Consider the following 14,101-nt stretch of genomic DNA (forward strand, 5'->3'; position numbering starts at 1 on the left):
GCATCAAGTTACTGGCTTTGCATCAACCCTACCTCCTAAAGAGGAGGCTACAGTGGCTACAGTGCAAAGGAACAGTCTTTTTACAGAAAGGAAGCAAACCGCCTTGTAGTACCATCAGCTGCGGTTGGAGAAGACAGAGCGTACACACAAAGCACAGAAGCATTGATCCAATGGTGCTTTTTATAAAAAAGAAAAACTGTAGCTTCCTTAGAGTCTTGTCTATCTCAACCATCGTGGAACAGAATTATTCCTCCCAGGTTTTTTCTGAGTCCTGCCTTCGTAAGTCAAAACCAAAAGAAACTGTTTAATATTTTTGCCATTTTATGCCGGACTTCTCTAAGCCTCTCCTTTTTCCCCTTGGTAAGACCCCAATCCCGTCGCTGATCCAGTCCTGGTTCCAGATCACATCTACTCAGGTAAAACCTAATAAATTGTTAAAACGTTGCCTTGGTTCACTTGTGGTTGTGTCATTCAGAGCCTGGTAAAAACCCATTATGACAAATTAATAATAAAGTAAAGAACGTTGGTGTTATTTTAAATCCCATAAAACAGGTTTCTAGGAATTCCTTCTTTCCCCTCTTCAGCATTGTCAAAATTAGAAACATCCTGTCCAAGAGTGATGAAGAGAAATACATTATTGCCTTCCATTGTTTACACCATGTAGTGTGGTCACTACAACAATAAGTAGTCATAATTTCCAGATCCAAATTCTCAATTGTAAAGTAAATGGAAAGGGGTGTGGCCATAAACCAGCAATGCTTCCTGGCCTCCCAGTCAATTTCTACCTTGGGGAATTAAAATATTTTTCTCTGTACTTCCAGTGTAGCAAAGCTCAACATAGCAGAAAAAAGTAATTTCTTATTAGCTTCTACACCATCCTCCAGCTAATTTACTTTGTTTAACTTGTAAATTGTTCATACCAAAACTTTGTTTGGTACCACTCAAGTCAGTCCAATAGCGACAATACTTGTACCTCAGTGAGAACTGTGGTTTGAATATGTCCTCACTTACCATTTCTGTAACAGGAAAACACAACAGTTGAGTCAAAGGTAGAAGACCTTCTAAACTGTGTGGTCAAATATAACTTAAAAGTAGTTTATCTGTGAATTCACAATTCCACAATTTCCTTACAAGAAAATCAGAGGCAGCTCGGCTCTACACTCCAGTGTAAATATTTAACAGGTGCATGATCAGAGACCAAAGGTCACACCTCTGTCGACTCCTCTGGGGCTCGCCCACACATCCAGCAACTCCACTTTGTACATAAACTGTTCCAATCAGACCATTCAAATAAGTAATAATTACTTATAAAGAAATATTTGTACAGTTTCTACATACCCCATACGTGTAAAACTGCGAGACACTTGCAATGGAAGCCTCAATTATGGGAAAAATGACAGAAGACAGAATGCCTTCTCAGTAGCTGTTAAAAAGCATGAAAACAAATGCACTAACTTCACTGTGAGTGTTAATTATTCCTCTTAGAGAGTTCACTGAAGCAACTATTTACAGATGAGTAATTCTTGTATAGATTACTTTTTACCTGTCAGGACAAAAATAATAAGAAATAGCAAAGCAGCTTTCCATCTGTGGTCTTAAATTGCAGGGAGCTTTACTTTTAAAAAATATTTCATATACCACCAAGAAATTCCTGAAGTAGGCATCAGTTCCTAAAAAGCATGGAAACAAAATGCATTTGCCCAAAATATCAGACTTTATGTTACTTTCATAGCTTTCCGATGGACATTCAGACCTTAATCAGTACCACACTGCCTCTCAGTGGCTTCTAAATGAATGACATGGATCCCAGTTATTTCTTGGAGGGAAAGACAGTCGATGCTTTATGTTCAGTCTGTGGCCAAAATGCGCAAGAATAAACTAAACTAAAGACAATGAAATAAAATGTAATTAAAGAAGAGAAAACATATCTGGATATTTTTTTTGCAATAAATGTTGCAAGAGCACATCGTGCACCATTATACCCTAGTTACAATCAAGACACAACATAAAACAAACTTTTATTTTATTTTATTTTATTTGAACTTTTAAGTTTTATTTTTATTATATCAATGTGGTATGTCAGTTCATGGGATTTACCCCCTAAAGTCAGGGCCAAACATGTTTAACCCTTCTCACCTCTTCTCTGCCTCATACCTTCAGTTCATTGATGTTTGCAGATAAGAGACTTTTTTTAGCCAAAACATTTACTTGTTAAAGCAGCTCACAAAAATGAATAAGGTACAAGGAAAGCAAATACAAACTACGCTAAAAAAGGGTAATGAAATAAAAACATAGATAAGAAAATACAGTCAGTCAGTCAGTCATTTTCTACCACTTCTTCCATGGTGGGTCGTGGGGAAGCTGGTGCCTATCTCCAGCAGTCTATAGGCGGGAGGTGGGGTACACACTGGACAGGTCACCAGTCCATTGCAGAGCATAAGAAAATACATAATAAATCAATTCCATACTCATCCAGTCACAACGACAGATTACATTCAATGATTGGCACTTTAGTCTGATCCTAAATGTAATTTAAGATGGTCTAAGTCTGTTTACAATGCCGACTGGTTGAAAATGATCTATGTAAGAATGCCCACCCAACTGCACTGAGTAGCAATCAATCCTCCTGGACAAGCACGTGATGATAGTGGAAAGGATATATTCCTTTTTAACCAGATAAGACCTCCAGTAGGAATAGGCTTTGGCTGAGCACTGGTTAGGATCTGGCTGATGGGGCATGTTGATGAAGCACAGATAGGAGTCCACTCCACTGTGGCACGTTTATATATACAGTACTTTGCAAAGGTTTTAGGGAGTGTAAAGAAGAACAAGACTTACTGGAAGGCAGAATCCTGATCTCAACATCATCGAGTGAGTCTGGGATTACATGAAGGGACAGAAGGATGTGACAAAGCCTACATCCACAAGATGTTTGGAACAACCTACCAGCCAAGTTCCTTCAAACACTGTCTGCAAGTGTATGTAGAAGAACTGATGCTGTTTTGAAGGCAAAGGGTGGTTTCACCAAATATTGATTTGATTTAGATTTCTCTTTGGTCATTCACTGCATTTTATTCGTTGATGAAAATCAATGATTAACACTTCCATTTTTGAAAGCATTCTTTGTTTACAGCATTTTGTCACACCTGCCTAAAACTTTTGCACACTACAATTATAATACTGACAAAATAATACATACAAAAACATTTCTCAATGCCCACCCCCACCCCCTTCTCTATCCACCACCTGCTCCTTCAGAACGCCACAGACAACTTTTCACAGACAGCGAGTAGAGCCAGAGACGGCAAGATGCTGCAGCAGCTGCTGTCTCTGCCATTTTGTCTCCCTTATTAGAGTGAAGCAACTCAATATTGATAGAGGTTTTGATTAATATTTAAAGAAGTTGCTTTATCAGGAAAATGTAGATATTTTTGTCAGATGTTTGGCTGAAATAAGAATACCTAAAGTACAAATTTGTAGAATGTAACATGGTTTATTATCATGGCCACAATTTGTAACATTAATACAATAAAAAAATCATTAATCATATACATTTTTCTTCTGAAAAGGATTTACAAAAAAGGAAATAATATATTTATTATAGAAACAAGATTGCAAATAAGCCTGAGTGCAAGTAAGATTTTACATATACAAAAAAGTGAATTTTTAAAAAATAAAACACATTTTCCTTTTGTTTATACATAGCATAAAAAACTAAGTTTCTTCACACAACCATTTGGGAACTTTTTGCAAGCTTTATGTTTATAAATGAAATACAGAAAGCTTTATGGTTTTACTTCACTCAGTGAAATTTTAGCTTCAGAAACTCACACGACTTCAGGTTTATGCATCAGGATGCATTCAGTAGGTGCATGCTGTAGTGTTACAGTCTCTCAGAAGCTTGCATTTCATGTCTTCTCCCTCAAGGTTAAGCGATCAGCCAACTCCAAAGAGTCACGTTCCCATTACTAATGAAGTGATAATCTCCAGTCGACACAACGGGCAGGTACCAAACTGTTCCAGGACCCTGAAGCTGCAGTGAGGGCATAGACACCGGTGCCCACAGGGCAGTGTAATTTCAGCCTTTTGCCCCATGCACACCACACAGCCATCATCTGTCACCAGAGTAGAAAAATTACAATTATGAGACATTAGACTGAATCCAACCTCCACTTTGATGGATAAAACAAAATCAAATGATGTTGGCAAGAGACATACCTGCTGGGTCTTCAGTGCTAAGGCTGGAGATATGGTCATACGAGTTTTCATTGAGTGCCGTATAATCAGGATTGAAACTGCAGAGACGTTTGATGAGAGGGCTCGGTTCAGGTTTAGGGCAGGATCTTTTTTTGAGGAGCCATTCTTTTTTCTTTGAGCCTGTAGCAGCAAATCAATCAGAGAATTGTTGGTATTTTTAGGGTATGCTAATGGTTTTCCAAACAAAGCAACATGAAAAACAGACTGTAAGTCAAACAAAATGTAGGTGTGTTAAAGTTACCAAGGAGGAAGATAGAACACGTCTGCCCATATACATCAATCATGGCCCAGAGTGGCCGACTGAGGTCCACTTTTATTGGTAGTTTTTGCTTCCTGCCGCTGTGAAATCTCACAGATAAGTGGGCACAAGCAGAGACCCAGAATTCCAGCTCCAAACCTTCCTCACAGCAGGACTCGGGCACAGGAGTGGCCCAGTGCCCCTGGGTTTTGGTGAGGTTAGGCATGGCCAAGCAGGGCAGGGGCAAAGATCTGGCTGATGGCGGCATGTTGGTGAAGCCTACACGCATGGCTCCTTTCCAATGAGGCACTTTCCTCTCCACCATTACCCGGATCTTCTCGCAGGTCCTCACAGGGCGGTTGCTGAACACCACGCCACCTCTGAAAGTGTCTTTATTTCTCTCGGCACGTCGACAGCCCTCAGTCAGGTGGATCTGGTCTCCCACAGCCCAAGTATGAAAAGTCAGGGGGCCGAGGCAACGATTGCCACATTTGTGGTTCATCTCTGGAGCTGCAGGGGAAGTATGCACCATCAAAATGTATGAGCATATAATCATATAATGTTGATAACATTTGCACAAAAAACAATATAAACCATAAGTTTTAGTATAACACAATAGCTTGACAAAAAGTTAAACCATCACCAGGTTTTTCTCATAATATGTTTGACAAAGACACCCAGTTTTACATTAAACAACATTTATTGCTCCAGGACTCGCATCTTAAGTGACACTCATTGTTTGAAGTATTCCTAATCATCATCTTATCATTTCTTTTACAGCCCAGTTATGGTGCTTCTGCTTTGTCTTCCTGTCATTTAGGTTTTTTTTTTGTAACTATAATACTTAACCTTTTCTAAAAAATAGGAAATCTGGAGTTGTTGTTTTTTTGTTAAACTCAAAATACATTTTTTCTGATTTGTAATTTTAGCTTTTGAATTTCATTACTTTTGTAAATTAAAAACACATTACATGTTTTAATATTTTTCTTTCAAACAAAATGAGATGTTTTTCATTCCTCATACCAAATCTACCATGAAGACAAGTTATCAAAGTCTTACCAGGGTCCTTATTGTTGTTCCCACCCTTTATCTTCAAACAGAAGTCAGTAATCTTTCATATATAAACACAGGAGTGGTGCTCTCGTCTGCCTTGCCGTTCAGTTATGATGAAGTGGGAGGGTGGCTTCTGGCTTTAAACCAAGCCTCACGTGTGACTTTAGAAATAAAAACATCCACTGACTCACGTGAAAACTGAAAGAGGCAGGACAGAGGGAGGGACAAATCAAGCTGGAAATTTCCCAAAACTTCAGATAAATCTGTTCCAACATTTTTTCCCCCGATGCAGGGTTAAATTGTCTGTACTTTCTGACAGAATCTTTAAGAGGTTTGTAATTAATGAATTTGCCACAGCTATTATTGCCAATTATTAAGATATCTATCTATTGTTTCTAACTTATTTTGAAGGTAAATTAAAACTGGTTTACGTCTCACATGTTTAAATGTTAATGATCTGGCAATTCCACTTTATAGGAAATTATATGATATGCTTCTATTTAATATGGTGAAAGGACTGAATTTAAATAGCTCTTTTTTGGTCATAACAACTACTTAAAGCGTTTTACACTGCAGCCACAGTCACCCAATCGCACACAAATGCATACACTGATACACAGATCAGTAGGCATCTTGGGGTTAAAACCTATAAATATAATATAATATAATATAATGTTTTTCTATTTACTCAGGTAATCTTAAAATGATATGTGTTTCTGATCATCAATCAATGATTTGAAATATTTAGGAATGAAAAGAAAAGTAGAAAACTGAAATAAATCTGTAAGGTGGCAACTTCGTCCCACTTCTGTGTATAGAATATAATATAATATAATAGAATAGAATAGAATAGAATAGAAGTATATTTCGCAGAAACATGTCTGACTGGCTCAGTCCTGATCATCTGAGATAACAACCTTGGCTCTTACAAAAAATGCTATGTGATATAATTACTCTTGGTAATTTACTTGTATAGCTGTATGTGCCTTCTGCTGGAGTACGAACGTTATTCACATGACTTCCCTAGAAATTCCCTCAACTTCCTGCGAAAACTCTGTTGGCTGCATCATACATACCAGCTGTTGGCTGTCTGAACTTATACTACAGCTTACTGTAAAATCGGGTGACTCAGTCTTCCCATGTGTGGTTGTAGGTTTCAATCCTAAAAGAAAACTTAAATCCACTGAATGGATTTTGCAGTTTTTCTCATTCATCCACACAGAAACTCATCATGTTTGCTGCAGGCAGTGCAATAAATGTCTAAAACACAACTGTGTTTATCCAAATTGTGAATTATTAACATGAATGGATATAACCTTGAATCAGTATCCCATGATTTACTGGAAATAGGGTCATGTAATGTAGCTCATTAGCATAACAGTGAGGTAAAGTTCAAGTGTTACAACAGATTATGAAAGTGAAAGTTTTAGACAAACGGTAGTGCCATAAATGAATGCTGTCATTTCACACAGTTTGGCTATATAATCTGATGGATATTTACCAGCAGTACTATAAAGCTGTTGCAGAGTTAAATGAAACAAAGTTTTATATATGGCATTTTGCAATATTTGACTTTTTTATACTTTGACAATAAATGAAACTGTTGCTTGTTCTACATAGTTTTTCCCTTTTCCCCCTATATGAATATTAAACATTTAAAATGTAGTAAGAAAGACAAACAGTTAGTAATGTGTGTTGTCATGTTTACACAGGAACAACTGAAAATACATTTTCTTTAAGCCTAGTGGTTTAAAGAAGAGTTATTTACTTATAATTTGATTTAAGAGCTTCTAAGTAACAGGGGAAAAAAACGTTTCAGCTCCCTTCAAATAGCTTTTCTGTGATATTCAGAACTTTCTAAATCAAGACTTTCACGGTTTTTATCACTCTATCAAAGGAATAAAAAGCAAAGAAAATATATATACAGGTCCTTCTCAAAATATTAGCATATTGTGATAAAGTTCATTATTTTCCATAATGTCATGATGAAAATTTAACATTCACATATTTTAGATTCATTGCACACTAACTGAAATATTTCAGGTCTTTTATTGTCTTAATATGGATGATTTTGGCATACAGCTCATGAAAACCCAAAATTCCTATCTCACAAAATTAGCATATTTCATCCGACCAATAAAAGAAAAGTGTTTTTAATACAAAAAACGTCAACTTTCAAATAATCATGTACAGTTATGCACTCAATACTTGGTTGGGAATCCTTTGGCAGAAATGACTGCTTCAATGCGGCGTGGCATGGAGGCAATCAGCCTGTGGCACTGCTGAGGTCTTATGGAGGCCCAGGATGCTTCGATAGCGGCCTTTAGCTCATCCAGAGTGTTGGGTCTTGAGTCTCTCAACGTTCTCTTCACAATATCCCACAGATTCTCTATGGGGTTCAGGTCAGGAGAGTTGGCAGGCCAATTGAGCACAGTGATACCATGGTCAGTAAACCATTTACCAGTGGTTTTGGCACTGTGAGCAGGTGCCAGGTCGTGCTGAAAAATGAAATCTTCATCACCATAAAGCTTTTCAGCAGATGGAAGCATGAAGTGCTCCAAAATCTCCTGATAGCTAGCTGCATTGACCCTGCCCTTGATAAAACACAGTGGACCAACACCAGCAGCTGACACGGCACCCCAGATCATCACTGACTGTGGGTACTTGACACTGGACTTCTGGCATTTTGGCATTTCCTTGTCCCCAGTCTTCCTCCAGACTCTGGCACCTTGATTGCCGAATGACAAGCAGAATTTGCTTTCATCTTAAAAAAGTACTTTGGACCACTGAGCAACAGTCCAGTGCTGCTTCTCTGTAGCCCAGGTCAGGCGCTTCTGCTGCTGTTTCTGGTTCAAAAGTGGCTTGACCTGGGGAATGCGGCACCTGTAGCCCATTTCCTGCACACGCCTGTGCACGGTGGCTCTGGATGTTTCTACTCCAGACTCAGTCCACTGCTTCCGCAGGTCCCCCAAGGTCTGGAATCGGCCCTTCTCCACAATCTTCCTCAGGGTCCGGTCACCTCTTCTCGTTGTGCAGCGTTTTCTGCCACACTTTTTCCTTCCCACAGACTTCCCACTGAGGTGCCTTGATACAGCACTCTGGGAACAGCCTATTTGTTCAGAAATTTCTTTCTGTGTCTTACCCTCTTGCTTGAGGGTGTCAATAGTGGCCTTCTGGACAGCAGTCAGGTCGGCAGTCTTACCCATGATTGGGGTTTTGAGTGATGAACCAGGCTGGGAGTTTTGAAGGCCTCAGGAATCTTTTGCAGGTGTTTAGAGTTAACTCGTTGATTCAGATGATTAGGTTCATAGCTCGTTTAGAGACCCTTTTAATGATATGCTAATTTTGTGAGATAGGAATTTTGGGTTTTCATGAGCTGTATGCCAAAATCATCCGTATTAAGACAATAAAAGACCTGAAATATTTCAGTTAGTGTGCAATGAATCTAAAATATATGAATGTTAAATTTTCATCATGACATTATGGAAAATAATGAACTTTATCACAATATGCTAATATTTTGAGAAGGACCTGTATATATATATATATATATATATATATACAGATGTAGGGAGTAGCCTACCCATGCAATTTTCTGATTGTCCAAACCAGAATATTATTATTTATAACGATATCGCAGTCTAGTTTTGTACCAGCTGTAGATGGGCCACCTCCTTTTAGTTTAGAAAAGTAAACAGAATATTACAGTAGTCTAACCTTGATGAAACAAAAGCATAAGTCAACATCTCAAGTTCGTTTTTCAAGGCGATTGTTCGGAGTTTGGAGATGTTGTACAGCTGGAAGAAGCAGGTCTTTAAAAGTTGTTTTATATGGTGTTCTGGAGACATGACCTCATCTAAAATGACTCCCAGATCTCTCAACTTAGACTTTGATGCCTGGTTAAGGTTGCCCAGGTGCTGTGTAATGCCAAGAGGATGGCACTATCCGAGGTGATAATGAAAGTTTTATTTTGGTTTAATTGTAGACAATTATCATTTAGCCATTGCTTTATGTGTAAAATGCATGTGATCAAAGAGCTCACTTTATGGGTCTCAAATGTCTTAAAACAAGTCAAATATCTTCCTCAAACAGATGCTATGACACATCACAAAACTATGTAACCTAAGGGAAGCACATACAACAAAAATAAAATGTGAAAGTGCAAAAAACCAGGAAGCACAGCTCAAAATCACTCATATGTATTTCAACAGGCCAATCTGATGAGCCTGAGCAATCTTGAAAGATCATTGTATACGATATAAAAAATAAACTTTGAAGGTGCCAAGTACCTCAATGCTTTCTTTTGATCTTTAAAAGTGGTCTTGATAGTTCTCCTGTTCTATCTGAGGGGTTTTTGTTTTTCTCTGGTTGCTTGTTCACTCCAGGCATTGCTCAGTGTATAGTGTTTGCATTAAAACGGGGAAAGTGGAGAACAAAAAATATGTACAGCAGTATCTAAGAGGTCCAAACTTTAAAAAAACATATGTGGAAAAACATTTGGCTAACAAATGACATCTGAGATAAATCCTACAATGACTTCTGTATGTCAAGTTTTCAACAGATAGCATCTTATTTTCAGAGGAGTACATACGTTTTATAACAAGTCTGTGATATTTTTCATTGATTCCATAAAATAAATATGAAACAAAATGCATCTTTGTGACAGACTGATATACATGTAAACAGCTCACTAAAAAACTGGCATGTACTTGACAGAAAATAACTGGTCAGAAAAACAAAAGCCCGATATAAACCAGCATCAGTTTTACATTAACATGAACTCAGAATGTGGCAACCAAGAAGAAACCCCTGCCGTAAAATGTACACCTTCAGGTTTAACACAAAATCTGAAGATGGACAGATCAAATGACTGAAAAATCTTTATGGTCAGATGAGCTTAAGATTGAGCTTTTGGCCAAGCTGACAAAAAACATATTGGAAGTTGTCCAAAAGAAGAATACCGTATCAACCGTCAAGCACTGTTCTGGTGGCATCATGCTGAGGGTCTGTTTCACTGCTGGTGGCGGTAGTGCATTGTACAAAGCAGCTTGAACAATAAACACGTTCAATCTCCTGCAAATTCTTCAACTTCTCCGCAAATCAACACTGAAGATGGTTAAAGCTCGGAAAAAACACTGGTGTTTCAGCAAGGAACATGAACCCAAGAACATCTCAAAACTAGTTTGGGCATTCATAAAGCAAGGTGATATTAGGCACCTACAACGGCCCCAACGTCAACCCTGCTGAAAATGTAAGGACCAGGCCTAAGATTTGGGTCTGCCAAGAAACAAATCAATATAATGAGCTCTACCACTTCTGAAAGGGGAGGGGTGAAATATTCAGAATTAGGTCAGAAGCTTGATTGTGACGAAGAAGAGTAAATTGCATATAGGGATTTAACTAAATATTATTGGAAATGTATATATATTTGAGCCAGATGCATCATTTGTTGCCCAGTCCTAAATTTCCAAAATAAATATGACATTCATGCCGATGAGTGTGTTTACACTGCTGAAAAGAGCTGACATATGAAATAATTCAAAAAATGTATGATTACGTATTTTCATTTAAACCAGGATAGGACGCACCCCCCTTGCTCCAGCAGCAACACACTTGGTCAGACATGGCAGGCAATCAAAAAATCTACTTGTTCCCACTCCATCTGTTCAAAAAACTATTAATCTGCTCCCGTCCAATAAAAGGCTCGGCCCTCACCGCGGAGCCAATAGAAGGGCATTTTAGCTGCGAGATCCAGGCCAATCCCATGCTGCATTCTAATGTGGGCCATCTTTATCAAGGCGCCACTCTGTTTCCACATTCTGCGTATTTATGGTTTCTAAGGAGAGAGTCTGCAGGAGGCATGCATCTGTAGGACATAACTGAGGTCTGTTTCCAGAGGGCTCAGCCAACACTTCAGATATGGAGCTTTCCCGTGAAAAACTGTGGATGGGTGTTGCATGGTGCATTTTCAAGCAACTTTGAAAGACTCCAAGTTAGGACTGTCATTTGCGGACTAATTCTTTAGGAATCTAGTTGTGGTCCAGAATACTCCGCTTGTGGCTGTCAAAAAGTTCCTGGTGGCCACCAGAGACCTTTCCCAGCTTGGATCTAATTGGATGTGTTCCTAACACTTGGAAAAAGATTTGGAGAACTTTCCATGGATCCGAACATCCAGGGGTCTTTCCTCTTCAACAACAGCCTGAACCAGTTCCCCTCAGACCTGAAGGCACCAGTGTGCCAATACTCAGTACCCAATTCTTTCTACAAACTCAACCCCGGCCTTAACACCCAGCTGCAGCCGGGGACGCCCCACGGCATCAGTGACATCCTGAGCCGATCCATGGTGGGGGTCGGATCAACCGGCACTACCACCCTGCTGTCTGGATATTCCCCCATGGGAGGGTTCGGTCCCTCCGTAACCAGTACATCCATGTACTACAACCGAGACTACAACTCCTCGCTGGGGGGCTTCTCCAAAAGCGCTGCAGAGTGCCCGATGAAGGGACGTAGTATGAGCTGCTGGGCAGAGAGCAGCTGTGACTGGAGAGGAAGACAGCAGTGCACCAGCGGTGAGTCTGCAGAGGGTTTCAGCACCAACCTCTTCGATGCACAGCAACTTTCTGGAGGTTACCAGGACTCAACAAGAGAAAACCACCAGGTTTATACTGTGGAGATCAATCAGATTTAAGAGGGATATAACAATGCTTCACTTGAAAATGTTTTTAATAGATGTTTAGTTGCAATGTTGCTATTTTATTAAAATAGCATCAAATTAAAAAATTAACATCTCTTCGTCTAAAGAAATATAAACTGGATTACCACCCTCTATTTTGCATTCATCTGAATAGAACAACACTTTTGGCCAAATTAATTAAACAATAAGCCCCCAGCATTAATATTTGCCTTTTTTTTAGGCAGTGGTCCACTTGGAGAAATGCCCAGCAGGAAGAAACACACCAGACCAACATTTAGTGGACACCAGATATTTGCTCTGGAGAAAACCTTCGAGCAGACGAAGTACTTGGCCGGGCCAGAGAGGGCTAGACTGGCTTATTCTCTGGGAATGACTGAGTCACAAGTTAAGGTGAGTTTTATCATATAATGTATTTTGTTGTCAATGCTGGTCAGTGGTCATTTTTCATATGGGTGCTATGGCTCACTGTCCAGGGGGCCACTCTGTCAGGGGGCTCCGAGAGTGCTTGGAGACAAAAAAGGGCCAGTTTTGCTCCAGACTAGTTTTCTTTAGTTTTTTGTCTCACTGCATGAAGTTTGCATGCGTGGATTCTCACTGGATACTCCGGCTTTGAGTTTTGCAATGATGAGAAAAGGAAGCAATAGGCCTATCTAAGGCCTACTGCTGTCTTTGAACATGGCTTTGAACAATGTGCACCTGTTGAGCAACACTTGGATCCGGATTACCTACAGAGTGCTCAGTAAAATAAGCCTGTCTGTGTCAGGTGTGGTTTCAGAACCGACGCACCAAGTGGAGGAAGAAGAGCGCCTCAGAGCCCAGCTCCACGCAGGCCAGCCACGCTGGGCAGGGCGGGGAGGCCTCGGAGAACGAGGTGGAGGACGAGGAGTACAACAAGCCCCTGGACCCCGACTCAGATGACGATAAGATCCGACTGCTGCTGCGCAAACATCGCAGGGCTTTCTCTGTGCTTAGACTGGGGCCGCACCCCGTTTGACACACACACATTCTACTTAACAGACCCGCATGTTGTGATTAAAAGAACATTTGTTTAAAGTTTGGGGGGAAATGGACTCAGCATGAACAGATGAGGTCCAACAGAAAATGACAAAAACATTCTGAAATTAGAATTTGAAGAAAAGGATCCTTCTGGCCTGTTATTATTATTATTCCCTATGAATAATTGTGCAAAATCCAGATTTAAAAAACATATATATATATTATCCGTAAAAAATAATAATAATTGATATCTTTTTGTGGGGTAAAAATAGAAAGAATAGCAAATCTTTTCAACACACCAGGCCTATAAATGCTCCAATGCAGAGTGTTTAAATGAAATATATTGTTTGCATTAAAAAGTGCAAAATAATAAAAGGTAAAACAAGTAGGATCATCTACTGAGTTGAATCCTAATTATAAATTGTAACATGCTGATTGTTCTTGTGTGCATTGATTAAAATACATGTTGCTTTTAAGTTATTAAATATCCTGTAAAAATGTTCAGTTAATGTAAAATGAATGCACTTGAAATTGCACACAATAAAAGATTATGAGTTCATTATCCGACTTTGTGCTTCAAATCATTTTTTCAACAAGAAATGAACACGTTTCTGATGCAGTCTTAATTTTGTACCCGGCGTGAACTGGCAGTTTAAACAGCGAGCATACGGGCACAGAAGCTTGGGGGGAGGTTACAGGTCAAATCTTATGTGATTTACTCTGTGGGGTGCTTTAACTGAAGACAATGGCTCTTGCAACCCAGCTCAATTGAAAATCAATACCAGCAATAAAGGTTAGTTCACCACTTAGACCTCGCACATTTGTCCTCCATATGCTTCATGCAGCTAAGAGTGCAGACGATG

General features: G+C 39.4%; 2 protein-coding genes across 2 annotated transcripts; one reads left to right on the plus strand and one right to left on the minus strand.

Annotated features, from left to right (window-relative positions):
• Window positions 1-3,483: 3,483 nt before the first annotated feature.
• LOC124878377 (E3 ubiquitin-protein ligase NEURL3-like) lies at window positions 3,484-5,662 on the minus strand. The gene is made up of 4 exons (XM_047382295.1): window positions 5,555-5,662; window positions 4,499-5,005; window positions 4,219-4,377; window positions 3,484-4,115 (listed from the first exon to the last, which is right to left on the minus strand). The coding sequence occupies exons 2-4, from the start codon at window positions 4,995-4,997 to the stop codon at window positions 3,955-3,957; spliced, it is 819 nt and encodes a 272-aa protein (XP_047238251.1). The 5' UTR covers window positions 4,998-5,005; window positions 5,555-5,662; the 3' UTR covers window positions 3,484-3,954.
• Window positions 5,663-11,392: 5,730 nt separating this feature from the next.
• Window positions 11,393-13,800, plus strand: nkx6.3 (NK6 homeobox 3). Its single transcript, XM_047382405.1, has 3 exons — window positions 11,393-12,117; window positions 12,463-12,632; window positions 13,006-13,800. Exons 1-3 carry the CDS (start codon window positions 11,706-11,708, stop codon window positions 13,234-13,236), a joined length of 813 nt encoding a protein of 270 aa, XP_047238361.1. The 5' UTR covers window positions 11,393-11,705; the 3' UTR covers window positions 13,237-13,800.
• The last annotated feature ends 301 nt before the right edge of the window (window positions 13,801-14,101 follow it).

Source organism: Girardinichthys multiradiatus, chromosome 12 (genome assembly GCF_021462225.1).
Source record: "Girardinichthys multiradiatus isolate DD_20200921_A chromosome 12, DD_fGirMul_XY1, whole genome shotgun sequence".
Lineage (NCBI taxonomy): Eukaryota > Metazoa > Chordata > Actinopteri > Cyprinodontiformes > Goodeidae > Girardinichthys > Girardinichthys multiradiatus.

Coding starts and splice junctions, on each gene's coding strand:
- nkx6.3 (XM_047382405.1), top strand. CDS start 11,706: ATGGATCCGAACATCCAGGGGTCTTTCCTCTTCAACAACAGCCTGAAC. Junction 12,118..12,462: donor AAGACAGCAGTGCACCAGCG/GTGAGTCTGCAG, acceptor CCTTTTTTTTAG/GCAGTGGTCCACTTGGAGAA. Junction 12,633..13,005: donor TGACTGAGTCACAAGTTAAG/GTGAGTTTTATC, acceptor TGTCTGTGTCAG/GTGTGGTTTCAGAACCGACG.
- LOC124878377 (XM_047382295.1), bottom strand. CDS start 4,997: ATGAACCACAAATGTGGCAATCGTTGCCTCGGCCCCCTGACTTTTCAT. Junction 4,378..4,498: donor GTGTTCTATCTTCCTCCTTG/GTAACTTTAACA, acceptor TTGCTGCTACAG/GCTCAAAGAAAAAAGAATGG. Junction 4,116..4,218: donor TAGCACTGAAGACCCAGCAG/GTATGTCTCTTG, acceptor CTCTGGTGACAG/ATGATGGCTGTGTGGTGTGC.